The sequence below is a fragment of the Nymphaea colorata genome, chromosome 14 (assembly GCF_008831285.2).
Source record: "Nymphaea colorata isolate Beijing-Zhang1983 chromosome 14, ASM883128v2, whole genome shotgun sequence".
Lineage (NCBI taxonomy): Eukaryota > Viridiplantae > Streptophyta > Magnoliopsida > Nymphaeales > Nymphaeaceae > Nymphaea > Nymphaea colorata.
The window spans coordinates 1,491,637-1,518,509 of record NC_045151.1 but is presented as its reverse complement, the minus strand read 5'-3'; the positions used below and the strand labels follow the sequence as shown (position 1 = coordinate 1,518,509).

Below are 26,873 nucleotides of genomic sequence, written 5' to 3'. Positions count from 1 at the left end.
TACTTTGAAAGTTCTGAGTTTATCTTTCATGTCGTACATATGAGACAAGAAAACAAATTCATAAGAATTTTGGACAACCATTGACAACACTGATACAATATTTGGAATGAATAACGTCAAATTCGAATCAGTAACTTCAAGAGGACACAAAATGTTCATCATGTGAAGAGGGCAGTTTAGGATGCCTGCCTCATTGACAGACCGAACAAAATGCCATTATTTAGAATATAAAGCAAACCAAATCTGTTTCACTTCTCAAACAATACGAAAGGTTCGGCGTCCCATACAACGAAACTGACATATCACATTCTCACTCTTCCTAGATGGCCCAATTTTATTAAAGTACGCTTGCTGTACGAAAAGTGACCAATTTGTGAAATCCAAAACATGTAAAAACATCCTCTAAGAGCAAATAAAATTTGGTCAAGCAAAATTAATTGATCAACATTTTCCCATTACCAATCTTAGCTGCACCTTTCCCTTGGTAATCTAAATGGAGAGCATGAGAATTTAAATGCAGTATTGATGCGACGCAAGGCACTGGAATTGATCGATTTAGTTGTTTGCAAACTGTACTCATCTACTGATGGCTACGCAAGCATTTTGACGGGACTTATCCTGCTTGATACCCTTGATGATTCTACAATGTAATCGTGTTTCTCGCAATCCCAACAAATAATGAACCCTTGATGTGAATGTGGCTCACTGTTGGACTTGTTATCGTGATGCCTCCTCTTTCTGTGTCTTTCTAATAATTTTGCAACTGACCACAGATTCATATTTGGTGATCTATTAATTCAAACTCACTTCAGCTTTTAGAGATCCGCTTTCCAATTCTCAGATACGTTTATTTGGACTTCGTGAGTTTATTACATGCCAGACAACCCATTTAATGAAATACGTTCCATTTATAACGGACGCTCTAGAGGTTATCTTGAGAATGCCCTTTGAAGAATATACAGAACCTTATATAAATCGTATCCAGTTTTGTAAATTCATCGATGGCCTTTCCTCTTTTTTTAAGACTGAGTTGCTCTTTTAGTTGCAAAACTCTAGATCTACATATTGCAAATGCAAGAATTTTTAAAGGCGAGCCATACACACGGAAGCCAAGAGGCCAACATATACAAAAAGCAGAGGGAGGTAGCCGTTGCGCTGGCACCAACAGCTAAAAATCTAGCCGTTGGAACCAGACAACCAACCGCCAGGGACGATGTTTACGGACCTCAACGCGGAAAAAGCTGCAACATATAATCTGACACGAAGATTAATTAACCAAAAAATTGCTTCCTCACGATTGTAAGAAAATTACTTTTGTGATGGATTAACACTCTGTTCAACCATCTTGGAAACATCTACTAGTCCACATAAATTTTAAACATTGTTTTTTTACGTACCTGCCGTCAACCTTTATCGTAATCATTTGAACCAGGCAATCCAACAATTCTCAAAGGACCAGAATTGCCGAATCATTCATCAAGAGATTCTTTAACCTATGACAAAATCCAGAATTCCTGTTATAGAGGTGGGAACAAAGACAAGTAGAATTGAATGGCTTTAAGGCTGTGCTAGGAAGAATACTCAAGTGGAAGCTGAATTAACACCGAAGATGATTAAAGCTGACTAACACTGAAGATGATTAAGGCTTTTACTTTAAGCATAAATGAAGGACTAATTGAATACCTTTCGCATCTAGCTGCTTCTGTTGAGCGAAAATTATCGAGCAACTTAAAACCCAAGTTTCATCAAAGACTGTTTGCTTGATCTAAAATGAAAGTTTGAAGCAGTGGCAGAGAGATTTGGAAGCAGAATCACCAGATCATCATAGATTCTTTCACATATACATAAAGGCTTCATTCACGACTAATTTGGATTCGAGCTCAGACCAACCTGGTTGGTGTTTGCTTGCTGGCTTTCTCAAAGTCATACCTTTTGCCAATATAGGAAACATTAGCTGATGAGCTTACGGGGAATTAAAGCAAAGTATTATCATTCTGTCGGCTGTGGATGCTCTAGGTATAGCTGTAAGTTCATCAGCTCACTATTCATTGACTTGATCGGTGTAATAATTGGTGGATGTTGCCAGTGCTTCGTGTCCGTAGGAACCCACATCTGTGCTTCCTTACTATCGTTCTCGACACAAGGTAAGGAATGAAAGTAGGCAGTAATTTCCCACCGGCAATCTGATAAGAACAAAACAAGGTCATATATAGCCCAGCTTCATAACAACCACAGGACGAAGATGCTGTTTCGATGAAAGAAGATAAAGAATACGCAAGTAAAACCATATAGGTAGCACCTACCAACTGGTAGAGCCCTTGTAACTGGTTCAGCCACCGAAAGTTTTACCAGGAAGGACCTCAGAGCAAACCCCAGACCTGTTGATTCCCCCAAATTGGACGATTGGTTGAAAGAGAGCTTGAAAACAAATTTCTCGGCAGGCACGTGATCCTTATTGTAAAAAATGACAACAACTCTCTCCACCAATCCCTAAAAGGAACCCAACAATAAGGTGTTCATATATGACATGTCTTACATGCTTGCCTATTTTATACAAATATCACCTTATATTCTACATCATCATTTTCAAGCATGACAAAGAAAAACTAATAAAATGAATACAACACTTGGACCTTTTGACGCTGGTCAGTCTGCCAGTGAACTTTACAACACCAGAAAACATGAACAATCAAGATAAGGAACAGGATATGCTAACACGAAAGAAAACAAGTGATATGAAAGTAAGAGTCCGATGAAACTAAATTTTAAATTATGCCCCGCCATGTACCCAAATTTTCTAGAAGAATTAGTGCACCAACATGTTTGTCAATGCACATAGATTTGGGGCACATTTGTTGTTTAGAACTTTCTTTGGGACCATTCTGTCGCTATTTTGTGGTTATACGTGTGGTAGTCCTTTACAACGTACAGGAGCACCATTTTTTCTTCCCTAAGGTAAGGAAGTCAACCTCAATAAGAAACTGTACAACCTCATTGTCCTGGCAACCATATTTTCAGATTTGGTGATCATTATCATTTTCCGTGTCATTGAAGATGGTGTGAGAGCAACCAGGATGGCGGAGGCCATGTAGTTGAAAGCATGGGAACTATTCACTATTCAGCAGCCTAAACGCCTAAGGCCAAGAAGTAACTCAAACAAAAAATAATAATTTTTTAATTGTTAATACTGCAAAACTGATTTTGTTTGCCTGTTTGTTCTATCTTCTACTATCTTATTTGAGAGGGAAGACTTTGAAACCCTCACCTTTCTTCTTCCTTGTCTCTCTCCCAATATTTCTGTCAAATAGGAAAGGGCCCTGCCTTGCTTTTTTAGAGGTCTCCCACTTAGGCCCGCCTAGCTCTTTTACCTACATATGCATAGGAACTCACACTTTTCTTAGAGGTTAAACTTTTAGGTTTTTTCCAGAAACATGTTAGATTTCACTTTAAGGAGATTTACAAATAAAAAGCATCAGATCTGGAATGAAATTTGATTTTTATATAAATGATGGTCATATTTTCTGATTCCACACCATGCCACAAAAATACCAATATTTTCAAAATATCAGATGATAATATCGCCAAAAAAAAGAAAAAAAGAACTGGGCCCGACATCTGAAAATATCAGGGAGTTAAAATTCTCCCAGAAGCAAACACTGCAATAATGCTGCCGTATTATTACAATATTTATGTGAATTTTTTTTAATATATCTTAAAAGTCCATTGTCACAAATATCATTGTCCAGATCAGCAAGTTCTTCTCAGGTATTATTCGGAAAGTTTGTTCTTCTAGAAAAAATACCAAGAATTCAATTTTTTGGATTCTAAAAATTCTCAGAGACAAACTTTCCAATTATTACCTGAGAAACTCACCAAGAAAAACCCAACAACAACATTTGCGATAATGTTCCACAATAATGTATTCAAGTTTAAGAAATTGGTCAGCTCTGCTTCAGTTTCCGGCTATTTGATGCAAAAGATAAGCATTAGGGTCACTTTAAGAGGTGCAATGAATCTGATATTTCTGATATAGTTTCCGTGTCTTCTAGGTTGTACAGTTTTTGATGTGCTTCTAACTGGTGGCAGGGTATATCGCCAAATAGTTTGCTGTGTTTGTTGATGTAGTGGATGAGGCCACTTGTCATTTGTACATCAAAAGAGTCAGACGTGGACAGGACTAAGCAGGCGAATGATAAAGAAATAGCAAGGACAACCAGGATGCAAATGTGTGAAGAGATTCTTTCACTCAGAATTTGACAAGCACCTTTTGTAAGAAAGGTCGTAAGCTGGACACTGCAAAATGGATGTACTCATGGAGTTGAGGATGACGAGCCCTTTGAACAGCAACATTCATGTAGCGATGCCTCTCAAATGCACCTGCAAGAAAATATGGTGCAATCTTAAGCCAGTTCCACAGAAACATTACATAGGAAGAATAACTGCAATGTTAAACTGACATGATAGTTCATTCATTCAGAGAAAAAAATACCAGGAGGATAAATCCCTTTAAGGAAGACAATAGAGTTGATAGCAACCTCCAAAAACTCAATCAGAACTTGTGTAATTTCTCCTGCAAGGCAATTTCTATCAATCTGTTATTATAGAATAAAAGAAAAGCAATGAAAATGATTAAGTAGAAAGTGCAAACCTTGTTCAGACTTGTCTTTGTGGTCCATTACCAAGGATGTTCTAATTCAATAAAGGGCAGCCATCTTCAAATAGTACCTTTCCAGTATACCTGTAAAATCAAACAAGAGTTCAGAAAAAGTTTATAATAAAAGGCCTATAAGACTTGTAACGTTTTCACCAACATGATAATCTTCATGTTCCAACAGTAAGCAGTAAAATTAGGATCAGCAGTTCCAAAATGATTGGACATGGATCAGCTGTTGGTAGCCAGATTCAGACCAGAAGAGGTAACGCAAGTGGTCAAGCCTCCATATTGCATCCAGCTTGTTTGCCACCCCAGATCCAGCCTAAGCAGACAGGAGGTTTAAAGCCACATTTTGGGCATTCTGTGGTTGACAAAGCACACAGTGATCTCACCACTCATCATTGAGAGGCAATGTCAATTCAGAAAAGATATCTAGCACACTCAATAGATGATAGAGCTGACAACCTTAGCAAATACATGCCCTCAGGTAAATTAATATAGAGAAAACTTACTGCATCTTTACAGTTGTCGTCATTCATATTGATGATACTAAGTTGAATCTTGGGAAAATGCAATTTCTTGGTGTGGCTAAAACGATATTGTTTTGGTTGGCAGAATCTGAAGAACTTCCTTAGGAGTGTTTCTCACACTCACGTGTGTGTGTATGTATTTGTGTATATATATGCAGATTAGTAGAACATGGGAGCTAATAAGTGTAATAAAATAGTGTCAATTGATTGCAACTGGACCCAACATGAATCCAACACAAAAAAATTTATTGACAAGAGCCAAAATTACAAAGAAAAGGCTTCAGGTCTCAAACAATTAATAACACCAAACAACAGAAGAAAAAGACGAAGCCGAACTTCATTGGTAGAAAACAAGGTTCAAAAGCTTAAACCTTAACGACAAAGCTCTGCCTCAACTCAATATATACAAAGGAAAGAAACGCCTGCTGTCAGGCTAGCTCCAACAGCTACAACCCTTGCCATTGGGCCTCGCCAAGGGCTAGCTCAAACAGGCATCTAGTCACTGTGCAAAAGAATATATATACACATAAAAATCAGGAAAACAAAGAAACTTGAAAACACAACAGCATATATAGACGTATATATAAAGTATGCAACATGCATATGTACAAACTACAACGGTATGTACATATAAATATGAAACCCACATCTCTGTGTATAAACATACAAAAGAATATACATATTTTAATTTCTGACTCTAATATAACTTTCAACAACGTGGATGATTGCTAACATCTTAACTTTATACAATTACTATCTAGGGACAATATTTTGTTGGTAGAAGAAACTCCATCTATTTCACATAGGTTTACTTTCTTGTCTTCCAATTTTTGAATATAACCAACTCTTAATTATTCAATACCTTGCAGATCCTACTAACCATGAACTACTGAACAAGACACGTAATCACATACAGCCACGAGTACTGTTGAATTTGCCATTTCACTTTGGCCACAAATAAACCCAGACACATTACCCCTTTGAAAAGAGGTGTGTCCAAAGAGATGCCACCAAGCTATTCTGTGAACAGTTCGTAGAAATGTCCTAAAAGCTAAGTCTTGTACATCAGTTAGGTATATTCATATATGTTTAATTCATAGAGAGTACAAAATAAAGATATTTTGAGAAAGTAAGACCTGCATTGTATTCTTGACCACATGGGCCCCAACCCTGATTGTCTTTGCCTAGATGCTATTAGGTAACTTTTATGTCACCAATCTTTCAGATGGATAAACATACCGAGACAAAGCATTTGAAAAAGTTTATCTTTGTAAGGGTGTTCTTTTCCCTGAAAGCAAAGATTCAAAACATATAGGGACATACAGATAGCTGTTTTGGACCTCCTATATCACCAGCCTTTCACAAGGATAATCATATTGAGACAAAGCATTTGAAAAAGTTAACCTTTGCAATGGTCAATTGTGTTCTCTTCCTGAAATCAAAACACATCAGGGCATGCAGGTATGGAGAGCCTCTATTTTTGTTAACAACTCCATAAGACATCATCATCATTACTAGACTATGGGCTTCGTTGTGGCTATGTATAGATCCATTTCAGAAGCTCTATCAGGTATGCAAGGTATGCAGAACACATAGAAATCTTCTTGCACTGGTCATTTAATTAAACACTACATTATGGAGGAATACTTAAACAGGTGGCATACAGGAAACGAACTGCATAATATGGTCCGGCTGTCTTGACCTCCCCAAAGCATTAAAAAGTGAGCGCCTGAGACACAAGGTCTATGGCACATTAAAAAACATAGAGGGTCTTTCGTTATCATAGAAATACACTTGATCAGTTTGTGAAGAGGCTCATCTATCATTTAAGGCTCTGCTTGGGAGTTTGACCTTGAGATGGAGACATGGTTTTACTTATACTTACCAAAACATGGTTACGAAATTTATGGAATTAAAGAAACCCCTCCAGTTGGTGTGGTTGCTAGGCCCTTGGTGATAGAAATATGGCACCAATATCTGCAACTAGAAATCGGAATTCACGCAGGAAGGTAGAGAGAAAGAATGAAACAAGAAGAAGCTGAGAAGAATAAGCCGTGACCAGGATGGTCTACATGGCCCATATTTATAAGACTGAACAGTTACAATTGCAAAATCCTAAGAGACTCTTCAATCGTAGAATCCTAGGAGACTTCACATATTACAAGGACATTGAATACCTCAATACAGTTTACAAGAACGTAGAATCCTAGGAGACTTCACATATAACAAGGACATTGAATAATATGAGACATCGCTCAACGTGCTAGATTTTGGATCCAAATAGAGGATCCAAAAATCTTGTTGTTTAACACCCTCCCTCAAGCTGTGCATGGTTTTGAATCATGAACAACTTGCTCTTCAAGAACCAAAACCGATACTTTGTCAATCCTTTAGTGTTAAGATGTGTTTATATTCAGTTTTAGGTTTAAGAGGGTACTTTTGTAATAACTTTTCCTTTAGATGGTTCTCTTGTAACTTCTCTCTCTCCTCTAGTCTATATAAAGAGGAGTTAGGGCAGATTTCGAAGTTAATCAAATATTATTCTTTCTAATCTTATCATGGTATCAGAGCAGCAGCCGTCTCCTCCTCCTTGGCGCGCCGATTGAGCGGCGCCGCCCGCCGCCTGACCGCGCCCATCGCTGCGCTTCCTCCACCCGCTCGTGTCCACCCATCTCCGCCAGTCGCTGTCCTGACCTCTCCACCCGACGCCTCCGCCAGTCGCTGTCCTGACCTCTCCGCCCGACGCCTCCGCCCGTCGCTGACCTCTCCACCCGACGCCTCTGCCCGTCGCTGACCTCTCCGCCCGACGCCTCCGCCCGTCGCTGTCTTCTCCGCCCGTCGCTGTCTTCTCCGCCCGACGCCTCCGTCAACCGTTGCAGTCATCTTCGCCGCTGCCCGCCGTGGCTGTCACCTCCGCCCGCCGCCGCCGTCCGTCGCTGTTGCTTCTCTGCTGCTGCTGAATCGCCGCTGCACGCTGCATCACCTCTGCTGTCTCCACCACTCTCCTCTGCTCCGCCGCTGCTCTGCACGCTGATTTTCCTCTCAGCGTCTTCGCTGTCGTCTCTGGTATCTCTCTTCCTTCAGTTCTGTTGTTGCCTCTTCCAGCCGATCAGACTTATGGATTGCTGCCTGCGTTAACTGCTTCATGATCAGCATGTTGTCTTTCGATATGTGATTGTCTTCTTTTTGCCTGCACTTCCTATTCCGTGGCTCGGTTTCCTCCATTGTGTTGAGCGATGTCTGAAATTAGCAGCGGCGCTAATACCTCTTCCTTTGTGTCGTCGGGAGAGATGAAGAGTTCCCCATTTTCCAGCTTTATCACCAAAATGGATGGGGGTAATTACGAGATGTGGGCCATGCAAGTAAAAAGAACCTTGATCGCTCATGAGAAGGAACATCTTATATTGGAGCCCGAGCCCGTACAGAAGGTAGGAAAATATACTACTTGGTTTAAAGATAATTCGTTGGTTATGGTATGGATTGTTGGTACTCTTACTCAAGACATTGCCAATGAAGTCCTGCATAAGGAAAGTGCAAAGGATATGTGGGATTCCCTTGCAGCCACCTATTCACAAGCAAGGAATGAAACAAGAATTATGCAGCTTCATCATGATATTCATCAGATGCGCCAAGATGGTCGCCCTCTACATACTTATTATTCTAGTCTCAAGTCCATGTTTGAGAGACTAAACAGCTACTTTCCTGCATGTAAGTGTGAACAACAGAAGGCATACAGAGATATGCTTATGGTCGGAGTATTTCTGTCTGGATTAGACTCTGTTTATGAATCAGCAAAGAATCAGATGCTCACTAGTCCCTCGATTCCTCCTATTGATGAAGCTTATAGTAGGCTAAGCAGAATTCCAATCCCTTCATCGACTGTTCTTGATACCACTTCTGCTATGCTTGCTACTCGTGGCAGAGGTGGGTCCCTTTTTGCCAGAGGACGAGGATACCGTGGCCGTGGCAATACCCCTTCGCGCCCAGTATGTCAGTTTTGTCATCACATTGGTCACACTGTGGATAAGTGTTGGCAGAAACATGGTCGTCCAGCTGTTGCCAATCAGACTGTATTTACTGATTCTCCAGAGCAGCCTAAGACTCAGCATCCTGTTTCCTCCAGTGAGTTACGTGCAGATGATATTATCTCTCAGTTGAGACACTTGATTGGAGATAGACCTCAACAAGCTCCTGATCCGACCACCTCTACTATCACTACTGCTGCCAGTGCATCTTCATCTGGTATGTATTCTGACACTACAGATTGGCTCATTGATTCGGGTGCATCGACACATCTCTGTGGAGACAAGGCACAGTTTACTTCTTATGTCCCTACTCCACCTGGTCGCTCGGTTATTCTAGCAGATGGCAAATATTCTCCAGTTGTTGGACTTGGAGAGGTCCAACTTACTTCATCATTACCATTGCAACATGTTCTTCATGCACCAGCATTCCCACATAGCCTACTATCTATCAGTCAGATTACCAGAGATTTAAACTGTCGTGCGATATTTGACTCCTCTTCTCTTGTGTTTCAGGATATACTGACGGGCAGGGTGATTGGCAGTGGCCGTGAACAGGGAGGTCTTTACAGGCTAGTGCATCCCTTTCCCTTTGCTGGGTCTACCTCTGCAGGGTCGTCCTCATCCTCGGCTTATACTTGGCATTTACGTTTTGGACATCTACCGTTTCAGAAACTGCTGCATGTTCTTCCTCAGCTGTCTCCTAAGTCTTCTTTTCAATGCGAGTCTTGTCAGTTGGGCAAACACCATCGGTCATCCTTTCCTCCGCGGCCCAGTCGAAGTAGCCATTCTGTGTTTGAGTTACTTCATTTTGATGTTTGGGGTCCGAGTCGTACACCTGATCTTCAAGGTCATCGATATTATCTTGTTGCTGTCGATGACCATAGTCGTGTTAGTTGGGTTTTTCTTATGAAGCATAAATCTGAAGTGGGTCATGTAATCAAAAATTTTATCAATGAAATTCTGACTCAGTTTGATACTTGTGTCAAAATTGTGCGCTCTGACAATGCTCTTGAGTTCTGTGCTTCCTCTTTGGAACAATTTTTCAGGGATAAGGGTATCATCCACCAAACTTCTTGTGCCTATACCTCCCAACAAAATGGGGTTGCTGAACGGAAACACCGTCATATTCTTGATGTTGCCAGAACCATTATCATACATAGCCATGTTCCCCATTCTTACTGGGGAGATGCTGTTCTCACAGCATGCTATCTTATTAATCGTATGCCGTCATCTGTGTTGGGAGACCTTATTCCTATCTCTGTCCTCTTTCCTGACAGAGACTTGTTTTCTGTTCCACCTCGTGTTTTTGGATGTGTTGCCTTTGTTCAGTTGCTTGGTCCTGGGCGAGATAAGTTGTCTCCTCGGGCCATCAAAACGATCTTTGTTGGTTATTCCCGCACTCAAAAGGGATATCGATGTTATGATCCTTCTACTCGTCGGTATTATGTGAGTGCTGATGTTACATTTTTTTGAATCAACCTCTTTCTTCTCCCCAAATGGAACTCAATTAAGGGCGCCTGAATTAAATGATGAAGTCCAATTTCCTCTACCTCTCATGAGTTGTCCAAAACCAGTTGATCCACGTTTTGGGGCTGTCTACCAACGTCGTACTAAACCTGTTGCGCCTGTTCAATGTGCACCTGTGCCTTCACCCAGCACGCCCAAGGTAATTCCTGACACAAACTCAACTGACAATTTTTTATGTAATGATGACATAGGAGAATGTCACGAGCATGTTCATGCTCCTAATGAACTTGATATGCCCATTGCTCAAAGGAAAGGCAAACGCAGTTGTACTTTGCATCCTATCTCTGGTCATTTATCCATGGATAGACTCACCCCTATCTACCGACAGTTTGTCAAGGGGCTGTCGGCTATTGCTCTTCCACAGAATCCCATGGATGCTCTCTCTGATCCCAAATGGGCCGCAGCTATGCAAGAAGAGATGGATGCTCTTCAGTCTAGAGGCACCTGGACACTTGTTACTCCTTCAGCTGATGCAGCCATTGTTGGTTGCAGATGGGTCTTTACTATCAAATACAGAGCAGATGGCAGTATTGACAGATATAAGGCTCGTCTGGTTGCAAAAGGCTATACCCAAACTTATGGGGTTGATTATTATGATACCTTCTCTCCTGTGGCACGACATGCTTCTTTACGGATTCTCCTTGCTGTGGCTGTCAGCAAGAATTGGTCCCTCTCACAGCTTGATGTCAAAAATGCCTTTCTCTATGGTGACTTACATGAAGAAGTGTATATGCAGCAACCACCAGGGTTTGTTGCTGAGGGGGAGTGTCAGAAAGTGTGCAGATTGCGAAAGGCGATTTATGGTCTGAAACAGAGTCCTCGAGCTTGGTTTCAGAAATTGTCAGAGAATATTGAGAATGAGGGCTTCAGACGTTCTTCGGCCGACCATTCCCTCTTTGTCAAGAAGACTTCTACAGGTACGGTGATAGTTCTTGTCTATGTTGATGATATCATTGTTACAGGGGATGATGATCAGGGGATTTCCAACATCAAGGATGTCCTTGGACAACACTTTGTCACCAAGGACCTTGGTGAACTACGTTATTTCCTTGGTATTGAGTTTGCCAGAAATCAAAAGGGCCTTATCATGTGCCAGAGGAAATACGTTACTGATGTTTTGCAAGAGACAGGGATGCTGGGGTGTCGGCCTGCATCCACGCCTATGGATATCAATACCTGCTTGTATGATGATGATACTGAAGATGTTGATGCGAGACAGTATAGAGGGATTGTTGGGAAGCTCCTATACATCACTGTTACTCGACCTGACATTGCCTATGCTGTTAGCAGAGTGAGTCAATTTATGGATAAGCCCAAGAAAGTTCATTGGGATGCTGCTATGATGATTCTTAGGTATCTAAAGAATTCACCAGGAACGGGACTCTTCTTTCAGAATGGTACCTCACTCACTATATCTGTGTATGTTGATGCTGACTATGCAGGATGCCCCTCGGACAGAAAATCCACTACTGGATTTTGTGTGTTTATTGGATCCAACTTGGTTACATGGAAGAGTAAGAAGCAAACTGTGGTTGCCAGATCAAGTGCAGAATCTGAGTATAGAGCTATGGCTCAGGGTACTGCTGAAGTTATGTGGGTTAGATCCCTGATGTTGGATCTTACTGTCGAAGTGCCTCTTCCTATGCAACTGTTATGTGATAACAAAGCTGCACTGTTTATTGCTAATAATCCGGCTTTTCATGAAAGAACCAAGCATGTTGAAGTAGATTGTCACTATACTAGAGACATGATTCAAAAGGGGTTTGTAAGTACCTCACACATTTCAACTACAGGGCAAACGGCTGATATCTTTACTAAGGCTCTTGCAAGGGGACCATTCCAAAGCTGCTGTTCCAAGTTGAGCCTATTTGACATATACGCTCCAACTTGAGGGGGAGTGTTAAGATGTGTTTATATTCAGTTTTAGGTTTAAGAGGGTACTTTTGTAATAACTTTTCCTTTAGATGGTTCTCTTGTAACTTCTCTCTCTCCTCTAGTCTATATAAAGAGGAGTTAGGGCAGATTTCGAAGTTAATCAAATATTATTCTTTCTAATCTTATCATTTAGTAAATATGTCAGCAGCTTGTTCATTAGTTCCAACGAAGACTGGTTCTATCTCTTTATTCTCCACCTTCTGCCTGACAAAATGCTGGTCAACCTCAATGTGTTTTGTTCGGCCATGTTGTATAGGATTGAAAGTAATGTTGATGGCACTTTGGTTGTCACACATTAGTACTGAGCTTTTAATTTTTTCTCCTATATCTTCTAGCAAGTGTCGAATCCAAGTCACTTCTGTCGTTCCTGCAGCCACACATCTGTATTCAGCTTCTGTACTTTATCTTGCAACTGCTCTTTGTTTTCTACTACTCCAAGATACCAAATTTTTGCCTATAAAGATGCAAAAACCAAAGATAAATCTTCTTTCGTCTGGATCTCCAGCCCAATCAACATCAGTATATGTGATTAATTCATGACCAGCAGCTTCATTTTCACTTTTACAATACACTAATCCATCTCCAACGGTTCCCTTGAGATACCTTAGTATTCCTTTAACTGCATTCATATGTGTGTCCCTCGGTGCATGCATAAATTGAGACACTTGATTTACCGCATAGGTAATATCAGGTATGGTAAATGTTAAATATTGCAAAGCACCAACAATGCTGCGATATTTGGTGGGGTTTTCATATGTTTCCCCATCATTTATACTCATCCTTTGGTTCAGAACACTTGGTGTTTCAGTAGGCTTACAATTTATCATGCATGTTCTATCTAATAGGTCAAGAGTATATTTCTGTTGTGTCAACGTAAGATGATCTCTTTGCCTATCAATTTCAACCCCAAGGAAATATCACACGCTTCCAAGGTCTTTCATCTTAAAGTTTCTCATCAAGAGACCCTTTGTCTCATCAAAATGTTTTCTGAGTTCCCTGTAATGATGATGTCGTCAACATATATAAGGAGGAGGGTAATAACATTTTCTTTCTTGAAAATAAAAAGGGAATGGTCGAGAGGACTGTTTCGAAATCCGTATTCCTTTATTTTGTTTGAAAAACTATCAAACCATGACTGTGATGCTTGCTTAAGTCCATACAGGGATTTTTTCAGTTTGCAAACTCATTTACTAGAGTCTTTTTCAACAAAACCAAGAGGTGGCTCCATGAAAACTTCTTCCTTCAAGTCACCATGAAGGAAAGCATTTTTAACGTCTAATTGATTTAGCTTCCACCCATATTTAACAACAAGGGGATACAATCACGCGAATGGTGCCCATTTTGATTACGGGACTGAACGTCTCATTATAATCATGCCCCAACTGTTGAGTAAATCCTTTTGCTACCAACCTTGTTTTGTGTCTTTCTATGCTGCCGTCAGTTTGTATTTGATTTTGTATACCCACTTGAAGCCCACTATGTTCTTTCCATGTGGCCTTGGAACGATCTCCCATGTTCTACATTCATGCAAGGCATCCATTTCTTCTCTCATAGCCTTCGTCCAATGATATGATTTTTATGTTTGATCAAATGAAGTAAGTTCTTCCTCCTTGCCAACTTTTGTCATAAATAACTGAAAATCAAGTGATAAAGAATCATAGCTAACCCACCTGTGAATAGGATGGGGAATGCGTTGGGATCTTCTAAGGTGGGGCATCTTGTCTTGAGCATTTCTGTCCCTTAGTCGTCGATTGTAGATAAGACACGAATACCGATGTGAATTGTTGCTTTGTTCTTCATTATTACTTTTGTGATCACTTGATGACTGTATTGGACCCTCTTGATTTTCACTTTGGGGCACATCAGATGACTGTATTGATCTTTCTCGATCTTCACCCTGAGGCACATCATTTTATGAAGTAGGATCTACATTGAATAATTGTGTATTGGTCCAGGGATCATAAGATTCAATAGTCATAGGCATTTCATTAGTATCATCAAAATTATGTGCATCAAAAGTAACATTTCTTGAAGTCTTGATACGTTTAGTTGTTGGATCATAGCATCGAAAACCTTTATATTCATCAGCATATCCAACGAATCTACATTGAATAGCTTTGTCTTAAAACTTGTTCCTCAAGGCAGCATCAACGTTAACATAGCATACACAGCCCAAAACCTTCAATTTCTTATAATCAGGTTGTTTGCCTAAGAGTGTGAAATATGGCGAATTAGACATCAAGAGTGTCATAGGCAAACAATTTATTATGTATACAGTTGTATGGAAGGCTTCAGTCCATAAGGAAATGGGCACATTAGTATCATGCATCATGCTCATGGCGCTTTCAATTATATGTCGATGTTTGCGCTCAACTACACCATTTTGTTGTGGTGCGTAAGGGCAGGAGATTTGTCTAGTTATCCATTTTTCACGTAGAAATTCAATAAAATCAAGTAAGGAATATTCTCCCCCACCATCACATTGAAAATGCACCACATTGTACGAAAATTTGGTTTGAATCATGGCATAGAAGTTTCGAAATATGTGGAGTACTTCTTATTTGTGTTTCATGAAGTAAATCCAAGTGAATCGTGAGTAAGAGTCTCTAAATAAGACATAATATCGTGAACCAGACATGGAATCAACTGGGGCTGGCCCCCAAACATAAGAAAAAATAATTTCAAAGGGTTTAGAAGCCCTTTGATTTATATTATGGAAAGGTAAAACATGACTCTTACAAAGTTCACATCTTCAACATTTTTTGACACTTGAAGTAAGAGGTAAGCTTGATCTTGAAATGAGACTATCTGTGACAAGTTTTTCAATAAAATGTCGACCACAGTGTCCCAGCCGATTATGCCACAGATCAGATTCCAAAAATTGGTTAAAGCTCCTTACTTTTGATTGGAAATGGCAAGGACTTGGAACTGGTGACGCATTATGAGAAAGAGAAAATGTCTTCAATCCTATACCAAAGGTGGACGAATCTTTGGGTAGACATTCCTTGAGGACATACATATTCCCTTGACGCTCCCCTTTAGCGAACATTTTCTTCGTTTGGAGGTCCTTGACATAGACAGAAGAAGGTGTGAATTCAATAGAAGAGTTTGTATCATCAATGAGTTTAGAAATGGATATGATATTCTTTTTTATATTGGGAGCAAAAACAACATTGAACAATGATAGAGAGGAAGATGACAGAGGAATATGTGCATTTCCAATATGTGTAATGGGATGAGATTTTCCATCACCTGTTATGATGCAATTTCTACCATAATGAGGGGATAAGTTAGTCAATTTACCTGCATTTCCTGTCACATGGGTGGCTGCACCTGAATCCAAGAACCATTCTCCCTGCTCATTTTGTTTTATAGTCATCTTGGAGAATGCGTCTATCAATAGCTGTTGCATATCTTCGGCAGTGGTTTTAGAATTTTGTCCTCCTTGTTTGTAATCATGTCTTACCCCTTTGTTTTTATTTTGAGGATTAACCAGCATTGTGCCTTCAAGTGCCCTTTCTTGTTACATTGAGAACAAATTGGTATTCTTCTTGAAGTATTCAAATAAGACATACCTTGGTTATTTGGTGTACAACATGATCAGAGTTCCCATGGTTCAGACCAAATTTTACATTCATGGCCAACACATTTTGAGAGTTCCCTTGATCAGTCCTTTCAATTGACTCTTTTCATATTCATTTCGTGTTGGAGGAGTTTACCTTGTAATTCGTTGAAGGAGGACAGAACAGGAAGGACCTCAAGAGCTGTAATAAAAGCATGATAATCATGCCCAAGTCCACTTAAAGTTTGCTGCACCTTCTCCTTATCAGAAATGTTATTCCTTGAGGTAGCAAGTTGGTCTGCGACAGCCTTGATACGCCCCAAATAATCCATGATAGATGTTGAACCTTTGTTCAAATTCTGAAATTCTTTCTTTAGGGCCCATTTGATTGCCCGGTTGAAAGGAGAAAATCGTGAAAAATATGTACGGGCAGGTGAAATTTCACCCGCCCATCATGAGACGTATCAAACGACATTAAATTCTTCCCGTTCTTCATTAAAACGAGCAGGTGAAATTTCACCCGCTCGATATCTTACCTATCCGACCAACTCCCCTCATTTCACCCCTCTCCTCCTCCCTCCCCACAGTCGACGACAGCTCCTCCTCCCTTGCATTCGAGTGAATATCTCCCCACAGTCGACGACAGCTTCTCACCGTCGCCGCTCTGCTCCTCTGCCGGTTCGCCAACGCCACAGTCGCCGCTCAAGTAAGGGTTTCTCCATTTTTCTCGTTGTGTCCCTTTCAGAAACGCCCAAATCAATTTTTTCTCTGTCTCTCTCTTGCTCTCGTTGTCTTCCTTTCTCTCTTGCTATTGCTTCTATTGCTTTCGTTTGCCTGTAGATTCCGTAGTTGATTAGCTTTTGAATGCCATGTTCGCTTGATTGCAATTTGTTCTTAGTGTCTTCTGACTTTTGCAGTATAGGGTTGCAAGTTTCTGTTTAGGCCTGACTGATGATTACAAGAAAAACATGCTATTGAGAAATTTGGGATCTATCCAGACTTTTCTCTCTTTACTTTTTGTTTTTCCCACATAAGAAAACTCAGTACAGTCCTTCTCATGATCGGCTTGATCTTTGCTTAGCTGTGCAACAAGATTAGCTCAAGCTTGAACTCACTATGGAATCTATAAACGACACTTAGCTTATTCACCACATTTAGTAGCCTAGCTCGCTTTTGCGTGTTGAGATTTATTCCATATCTATTAAGATACTTCATGAAACTAGTTTGTGGCTGGTTACAATGTGAATTTGGGGTAAGTGCAGGTTGTTGACCATGAGACCAAGATGGAAAGGAAAAGGTTCGGCACAACTTGCCCTTGCAAAGCTGTTTGACAGAATCCAAAAGCTGTGCATCACTGAGCAATGAAGTTGTTCTTTGTGAAGCGGAACCAGAACAGGCAGAACTGCTGAACCGGGCATGCTTTGGCCATCTAGTGGCAACAGTTACAAAAGGCAGGCAGTGATTTCAGTTGGGACTAGAAGAGGCTTTCTATCTGAGTAATGTACTCATGACTCAACTGTCTTACAGTTGTCAAAGAAGATGGAAGTCCTAAATATGTACAAGGCATATTCACATCTCAGGATGAAGAACTGGGTCGTGCACCCGAGGTCACAATATGGTGTTGAATTCATTTCAAATTTGGTTTATCACCAGTTTGTACTGCATTTTCATGTCTGTTCGTTTTGAAATTTGCTGACATATCCAGAAAAGATGGTTAGTTGATTCCACAATATGGTGGTCAATCCAGTTCAGCATAATATGTTTTCTTATCTCTAAGATATGTTCCAGAGCAATTTCATTCAATACGTAGTCAGAAATATCATTTCGTCATTGATTTTGTACTCCATGTGCTAGCCCTCTTTTCATCAATACTTGGGAAGAACGTACCTATATCGCGCCGCTCAACCGCCCCCCCTCTCTCTCTCTCTCTCTCTCTCTCTCTCTCTTCAAGAAAGATCTTCACTGTTCTGCTTCGATGTGAAGACAAGGAAATGAAGTCCTAATTTATGGATTAAGAATCTTCATTGGGTTGTGTAGAAACAAGCAACGCAAGAAGATAATGGAGAAGAAATACACGATATACGTGGAAAACCTCAGTAAGAGGTGAAAAACCACGGTGAAGCTCTAACCTAGGGGCAAGACCTCAACCCTAGGAGAGAGAATGTTATTTTCACTTAATCAACAATTACACAATAAGTGAAATAATATAAGAGGGAGGCCCGCCTAGGGTACCGAGCCACCCTCGGTACCCGCGCCCATGGGACAGGGTCCATATCCAGACCTGGTTCCCTATACAAGATATTCTAACACTCCCCCTCAAGCTTGGCATACATGTCAAACATGCCAAGCTTGCTCACATTTTCCTCGAATTGAGATGTACATAAGGCTTTGGTCAAAACATTGGCAATTTGATCTTCAGACTTCATGTATACGGCAGGATCAACTCTTTGGAATCTATACGTTCCCGTATGAAATGGCGATCAATCTCCACATGTTTAGTTCTGTCATGAAGGACGGGATTGTTTGCAAGGTTAATCGCAGACTTGTTGTCACAGTACATCTTCATCTTTTCTTCCGTTTCAACTCCAATATCCGCTAGGAGAATCTTTAACCATAGCATTTCTGTAACTCCCATAGCCACAGCCCTGTATTCAGCCTCAGCACTGGATCTAGAGCAAACTTCTGGCCTTTTACTTCTTCATACAACCAGGTTACACCCCAGAAAGATGCAGTACCCTGTGGTAGACCTCCTAGTATCAGTGCATCCTGCCCAATCTGCGTCAGAGTATCCTTCAATATTAAGTTGGTCTTGCTGAGTATAGAGTAATCCTTTCCCTGGGTCATTCTTTAGGTACCCCAACACTCTTTCTGCACTCTTCCAGTGACAATCAGTAGGAGCATGCATAAACTGACTCAACACATTCACAGCATACGTAATATCAAGGCGAGTAAGAGTAAGATAGATGAGCTTACCAACCATCCTCTGATACCTCCATTTTCCTTCCTCATCAAGGATGTTGCCAGTTTTGATGCTTATCTTTGTACCAGACTCCATTGGAGTTAGAAATGGCCTACATCCAAGTTTGCTTGTCTTCTTTAAAAGATCTAGAGTGTATTTTCTTTGGCTCATAACAAGCCCTGTCTCTGACCGAGCAATCTCGATTCCCAAAAAGTACCTTAGTTTACCCAAATCTTTAAGATCAAATTCGGCAGCTAACCTTTCCTTCATCTTCCTTTTTTCTTCTTCATCGTCACCTGTGACTATCATATCATCAACATACACAAGAAGAAGACTCACCAGGCCATTTCTCTGCTTAATGAATAAGGTGTGATCACCATTTCCCTGTTTGTATCCATTAGTCTTCATTACTATCCTCAGCCTTTCAAACCATGCTCTAGGAGACTGCTTTAACCCATACAAGGCTTTCTTGAGATGACAACATTTTCCGCTTTGAACATATCCAGGAGGCATGCTCATGTAGACCTCTTCTTGTAGATAGCCGTTCAAAAAGGCATTCTTGACATCAAGCTGATCCATGCTCCACTTCTTTTGCACTGCAAGTGCTAAGATGACCCTTACAGTTTTCAGTTTAACAACAGGGGCAAAGGTTTCAAGGTAATCATACCATATTTTTGGCTGAACCCCTTTGCAACAAGACGAGCCTTATACCTCTCCACGGCGCCATCCTGTTTGTATTTCACATTGAACACCCACTTGGAACCAACTAAATGAGTCCCCTTGGGAATATCAACTACTTCCCAAGTATCATTTTTCGCCAAGGCCTCCATCTCCTTTGTCATGGCATGTAGCCATTTAGGATCCTCTCTAGCATCTTCCACACACCTGGGAATCACAGACTTAGACAAGGATGTAATAAAGCATTTGTAATCCTTACTAAGTTTCGCATAAGAGACAAATCTCTGAATAGGATGAGAAGTACATGACCTGGTGCCCTTGCGCAAGGCTATAGGAAGCTCTTCATCGATTTGACTTGGGTCATTCGGGGAACTCACAGGATTGGGATTGGTTATATCAACATTCTCAACCACATCTGTCTTCTTCCTGGTGTACACCTGGCCAAACAAGTGATCACGAGCTGTGGACTGATTGACAACAAGGCCCCCGTCCGTGTGACTGTCTCTACCATCTCTGTCTCTACCATCTCTGACTGTGTTTGCCACACTGTGACTAACCTTGTAATCCAAGAAGTCCATAAACTGAATCAATTGATTTGAGGAATACTCTTCACTACTGTTCCCTAGACACTCCCCCTGAAGAGGATTCACAGGAAAGTACGCCTCATGCTCATGAAAAGTAACATCCCGAGAGACATAGACTTTAGAAGTGGTAGGATCAACACATTTGTATCCCTTCTAAGTGGAGGAATACCCCAGGAAGACAGCCTTGATAGACCAAGGGTCAAGTTTCTTGAGGGTGGGACTATAGTCATGAACAAAACAGACACACCCGAACACCCGAGGAGTAAGAGGCCAGGGATTCTGAGTGGGCCACAGCATAGAATATGGGGAATGACCCTGCAACACACGGGTAGGCATACGATTAATAAGGTGGGCACTAGTGAGAAGTGCATCACCCCAGTAGCGCTTAGGAAACTGCCGATGGAACATAATAGCCCGAGTGTCATCTAATAAATGGCGATTCTTACGTTCAGCCACGCCATTTTGGGGAGGTGTGTAACTACAGGACGTTTCATGAACAATACCCTTACTCTTCAAGAAATCATCTAGAGATTGAGAGACATACTCTCTAGCATTATCAGTGCGAAAAGCCTGAACAGAGGTCTGAAACTGAGTCTCAACAAAAGCCACAAAATTTTTGACAATGACCGGAACGTCACTACGTTCTTTCAACAGGTACACGAACGTACAACGGGAGTAGTCATCAATAAGAGTCATAAAATAATGAAAACCACGACACGTGGGTACTCCCGAAGGACCCCAAACATCAAAATGAACCAAAGCAAATGGACGGGTGGTTTTATTGAAAGAAATAGGGTACGAAGCCCTGACATGCTTAGCCAACTGACACACTTCACATGTGAAGGAGTCAATGGAAACAAACGTAAAAAGTCTAGGAAACAACTTCTTGATCAACTGGAATGGGAGATGTCCAAGATGCTCGTGCCATCGCATAATGATAGACCTGTCTTCCACACCTGACAACTGTCCACTAGTGGCTGAAATCAATGCAGACGCAACTTGCACGGGCAGTCTGTAGAGCCCATCAATAACCGAACCAATCCCAATCTTCTTCCCCGTCACCAAGTCCTGTAGAAAACAATGGTCAGCCGAGAAAATCAGATTACAATTTAGTTCTTTGGTAATACTGCTGACAAATAACAAGTTCACAGGAATATTGGGAACATGAAGAGCATTATGCAGACAATATTTATTTAACAAGGACAAACTCCCTTTTCCAGCCACAGAGATAGAAGACCCATCAGCCATAGACACGTGTTGCTGCCCTGAAGACAATTTGTATTCTTGAAACAGCTTAGGATCCCCTGTCATATGATGTGTAGCCCCACTGTCAACAATCCAATCACCATGGGAGGGATTACCTTGATCACTTGTGGCCACAAGAGCTTGAGCTAACTTAGCTCCCTCGGTCGTGGAAGTTTCCTCTTGTGTAGTAGAAAGCCGGCTGATATAAGCTTGCAACTCCTTGATTTGCTCAGAGGAAAGCTTTGATTTTTCAGCATGTGATGAATTACCCTGACTAGAGTCAGGCACAGACGACCCTCGCCGACTAGAAGGAGGACGACCACGAACAAGTCTCTTCTCAGGATGAATATCCCAACAGAAATCCACAGAATGCCCCAACTTGTTACAATGACTACAACGCCGAACAGGACGTTGTCCAGTCCCAGAGGCACGGCTAACAAACGCTGAGGGAGAACTCCCATGGCTGGAGTCAATATGCATGACTTGGCGACGTTGTTCCTCAGATTCTACCCGGGCATACACCTCCTCAATCCCAGGAATCTCGTCACAGTTTAGAATTTGGCTCCTAATGGATTCAAATTCATCACGTAATCCTCCAAGGAAAATGAAGGTCCGGTCCATCCATTCTTTTTCCCAGTACAGGGCATGATCAGAACCACAATGCCAGTCATCATTCACATGATAGTCCAGTTCCTCCCATTTAGTCTTCAGGGCTGCAAAGAAGGATGCCACAGACAAGTCACCCTGTTTAAGGGAGTAGAAGCCACGTTTGATTTGGTATGTACGCAAGACTCTCTTCTTACGGCCATACATCCTTGCAAGCACAGTCCACATGTCATATGCAGTCGACTTACGCAAGATCAGGGGCTGAATATCAGCGGAAACAGAACTAATTATCCATACTTTAACTTGGCTATCTTCCAACGCCCAAGTCGCCCATTGTGGATCCGTTTTAGAAGGTGCAGGTTTCTCCCCAGTGATATAGGAAAGACGACCGCGACTGGTAATCCCTATTTCAAGTGCAGCAGACCAAGAGAGATAGTTGTCTTTGTTCAGTCGAATGGAGGTGACTTGAACAGGCAAGTTCTCGCTCTTGGTATGACTGCTCGAGTCAAAGGCAGCATCGATCTTGCAAGTCATCTCTTCTGCCATCACAATCCCCACAGGAAGGCAATATCCAACACCAGGACACGCGGCACCAGCCCAAGAGAAAACAAGACAAGCGGCGGTGAAGGTGGAAGAACCACGACGGAAGAGACTTAAGGCCTGACGGCGGCGGCAGAAGAAGCCCTGACGGCGACGACGACGGCGAGAGAAACCCTAGCAGCGGCGGAAGAACAGCGGCGCCGCAGGTCACCAGCGGCGGAAACGCAGCGGCGGCGGTGGCGGAAACGTCAACGGCGGTGGGCGAAATACGTCAGCGGCGGTGGGCGAAAAACGTCAGCGGCAGTGGCGGAAAAAACAGCGGCGGCCGCGGAAACGTCAGCAGCGGCTGGCGGCGGGAAAAACAAGGAACTCCAACGGTGGCGGAATAAAAAGGCGGAAACTCCACGATCACACCAAAGAATCCACACGCGTTGGCTCTGATACCATGTAGAAACAAGCAACGCAAGAAGATAATGGAGAAGAAACACACGATATACGTGGAAAACCTCAGTAAGAGGTGAAAAACCACAGTGAAGCTCTGACCTAGGGGCAAGACCTCAACCCTAGGAGAGAGAATGTTATTTTCACTTAATCAACAATTACACAATAAGTGAGATAATATAAGAGGGAGGCCCGCCTAGGGTACCGAGCCACCCTCGGTACCCGCGCCCATGGGACCGGGTCTATATCCAGACCCGGTTCCCTATACAAGATATTCTAACAGGTTGGATCAAATGGAGCTCTGCAGCTGCCTTAGTGGTTGCAGTAAAATCATTGGGGACGAGAAGAAAAAAAAAAATTACCGCGTTAAATTCTTCATATGTATCAAACAGGGTTAAATTTACCACGTTAAATTCTTCTTGTGCATCAAACAGGGTTAAATTTACCACGTTAAATTCTTCATGTGCATCAAACAGGACCTCAGATTGGAAGAGGGAGAAATTTCATCCTGTAAATTTTTCCAGAAAAAATTACCATGATAAATTTACCACGTTAAATTTCACCCGACAATCAAACGAGCCCTTTAAGTACATAATCTGAGCTTCTGATATTTGGGAAAAAGTATCAACAAGAGCTTCCCATAATTCTTCCGCAGTATAGCCATCAAAAACTGAGAGTAACACTTGTTGAGATAAAGTAGACAAAGTATATGCAACCAGACTTTGGTCATGTCTCATCCACACAACATGTTCAGGGTTGCTGTTTTCTTGAACAACAATGACCTCTCATGCCTCATTCTTTATTTACTGCAGAATAGATATTGGTGGAGCCTTTGTTGAACCATCAAGATGTCCAAAGAGGCCTTGACTTCTTATAAAAGGCATGATCTGCCTTTTCCAAGTTAGATAATTCTCAAGGTTGAGTTTTTCGGTAATAAGATGAGGAAGAAAATTTGAGGACATACCAGAATGCGAAAGGTTTTCCATGACATAAGAAAGGAAGGGTATACAAGTAGAAAATGAAGACATTTATAACAAGATGCGTCCAGATCAGACCTGTTTGGGCATTTCGTTAGGTAGAGATAACGTAACCTTGCTTTGATACCATGATAGAAATCTGGCACCAATATCTGCAACTAAAAATATGTATTCACAGAGGAAGGTGGAGAGAAAGAATAAAACAAGAAGAAGCCGTGACCAGGATGGTGTACATGGCCCATATTTATAAGACTGAACAGTTACAATTGCAGAATCCTAAGAGACTCTTCGATCGTAGAATCCTAGAAGACTTCACATATTACAAGGACATTGAATACCTCAACACGGTTTACAAGAACATAGAATCCTAAGAGACTCTTCAATCGTAGAACCCTAGGAGACTTCACATATTACAAGGACATTGAATAATGTGAGACATCGCTCAACGTGCTGGATTTTTGAACCAGATGGAGGATCCGAAAATCTTGTTGTTTAACACTTGGCTGTCATGGAAGCAGTATGAGTCCAAAAACCATGAAAACCACACTCTCGAAAGACAAAGCATACATAGTTTTCGGAAAAGACAAAGCAGAAATAGGACCTTGGGACAAGGCACTGGCTTTAGGATTTTATAATGCCAGTAGCATGACAAATCTCATTGCCTTGGTGAGGATTCCTTACATAAGAAACAAAATTTATGGAGCTGAGAACTCCATAAATTGTTACGAAACTCTTTTGTCTTTTAGGTTGTTTTGGTATTTCAGGAATGGACTTTCTGAGACAAAACCATTGTAACATGTTCTTGTCGTAAATTTGTTTTAATATTTTGGAGGTTCGAATTGTTCCACCAGCTTATGACAGTAAAAGAGAGTAAAAGAGACTTCTTCAAAGATATTTTCCTCCACTGGAATGGCAAGAAAACTAAAAAGAAAAAAAAAATATAATCATGAGATCTTCTTACAAGTGATAGGTCAGCAACACACAACTATGAAAGAACCAAATAATATGTGAACTTGTGCAGTATGACCATAACGCAATTAACGTACAAAGCATCGGAATCAAGAAAGGTCATATCTCAGAGGTTAAGGACTACTAAATCAAATGATTCAACATGGTTGGATTTCAAAAATTTCTCTCTAACCCAGTTCACTAGCTTAAACTTTAAAGTTTAAACTAAAAGTTCAAACACAATTTGGATGCATAGGAAATCTCAGGGAGTGCAGTGTAGGCATTCCTAATTAATGTGGAGAACGCAGAACCACCCAGAAGAGAATGCGTATAGAACTCTCCTAATAACGCATCATGGGCAACAACCAACAGCTGTCGACAGGAAGATATTTCTAAGTTTACTAGCTTTCAAGCTAAAATTGAAATTTTGCAACAAGAAAAGCATAAACTTGCAATATCCATGCCAATGCCTCAGTAGAAAACTAAGAACAACTTTCCTTTCGCTCCTCCAGAGCAAATGACCAAAAAAGAGAACACAAAATACTCTATTTTCGCTTGCTGAAACAGCGTGTCGAGCAGTGACTGAAACTGAAACAGCAAAACACTAGCAAGAGCGCAAATTCACCCTTTTCCATTCGCACCTAAGCTTCAGAACTCGGAAAAGCAGAAAAATAAAACTACCAATCACTAATAATTAGGTATTGACCAAATCAAACTTCACTTTACACTAATCTCATTCAAATTGCTTAGACCGCTTCCCAGATGACATACGCAAGAATGAAATAAAAGGAAAAGCGAGGAGGAGAAAGAGAGATAGTCTCTAACTACCTGCGATCACCGAATAGCGAATTGTAACTGCGTTGAAACATTTCGTGGAAAATTACCACAGAAAACCTAACTAAGAACGGCATTCAAATGTAACGTAGTTGATTACTACTCCATCTTCAATGCAACTTGTTGGCAAAATTGGCGCATCCAAACGCCGGAAAGCATTGTGGGAAGACCACGAAGCACTTCCTCTTTCCACCAATACCTCGTCCCCAAACAGCGCATAAACTAAAGGAGCACAAAGAAAGGCACAATGGGGGAGAGCAACAGAAAGAGCGCTTACACTCAGAGCTTCCCCTAGAAGACAACACCGACGGTCCCGCCTTTTCTTCTTCTTCTTCTTCTTCTTCTTCTTCTTCTACTTCAACGCTCAGAAAGGATATGCCTCCCCACCTTTTCTTCAGTCTGTTGAAGTATCAGGCGCTTGGAGAGCCGCTTAGTAGTTAATTTCGTTGGCAAGGGTGCAGTACCCACGTCGAAGAATAGAGGAATACACGCTGACGCAGCAGGTTCTCCCCTGGGGCTATGGCGGTGGGAAGGCCTCTTCCGTCGCTCACTCTGGTGTTCTCGTAAATCCTAGGAGAGGCCTAGTTTTCTGATGCTGTCATGGCATGACCGCGAGTTCTGTGCCCCGCCACCTTGTGTACACAACGCGCGTACACCATCAAGTCGACTCTGCTACAACAGTGGGGTCGTATATAGCCTGCTTCGTCACCGCATAGCTCTGCTCGGTTGACGTGTAGAGCTCGAAATCCATGGATGTTATTTTTTTATATTACAATCGGCAGCACACTCGAGTTGAAGAGCAGCCAGATTGAAAAGCACCTTAGAATC

General features: G+C 41.5%; 1 protein-coding gene across 2 annotated transcripts; it reads right to left on the bottom strand.

The window, feature by feature from the left end:
* Positions 1 to 1,319: 1,319 nt before the first annotated feature.
* On the bottom strand, positions 1,320 to 26,850 carry LOC116267412 (DNA polymerase zeta processivity subunit). 2 transcript variants are annotated; one of them, XM_031649113.2, is made up of 7 exons: positions 5,556 to 5,673; positions 4,649 to 4,738; positions 4,490 to 4,570; positions 4,265 to 4,377; positions 2,304 to 2,490; positions 1,684 to 2,183; positions 1,320 to 1,493 (listed from the first exon to the last, which is right to left on the bottom strand). In XM_031649113.2, the coding sequence occupies exons 2-6, from the start codon at positions 4,674 to 4,676 to the stop codon at positions 1,990 to 1,992; spliced, it is 603 nt and encodes a 200-aa protein (XP_031504973.1). In that variant the 5' UTR covers positions 4,677 to 4,738; positions 5,556 to 5,673; the 3' UTR covers positions 1,320 to 1,493; positions 1,684 to 1,989. The 2 variants fall into 2 exon arrangements, with proteins under 2 accessions (XP_031504973.1, XP_031504972.1); XM_031649112.2 differs by lacking the exon at positions 5,556 to 5,673 and adding an exon at positions 26,323 to 26,850 and having other exon boundaries at positions 1,321 to 1,493.
* Positions 26,851 to 26,873: the final 23 nt, after the last annotated feature.

Bases quoted from the DNA above. Each gene is read 5' to 3' on its own strand.
- LOC116267412 (XM_031649112.2), bottom strand. From the start codon at position 4,676: ATGGACCACAAAGACAAGTCTGAACAAG. The intron at 4,571-4,648 runs GTTTGCACTTTC...ATTGCCTTGCAG, and splicing joins CAAAGACAAGTCTGAACAAG to GAGAAATTACACAAGTTCTG. The intron at 2,184-2,303 runs GTAGGTGCTACC...TGTTCTTATCAG, and splicing joins TACAAGGGCTCTACCAGTTG to ATTGCCGGTGGGAAATTACT.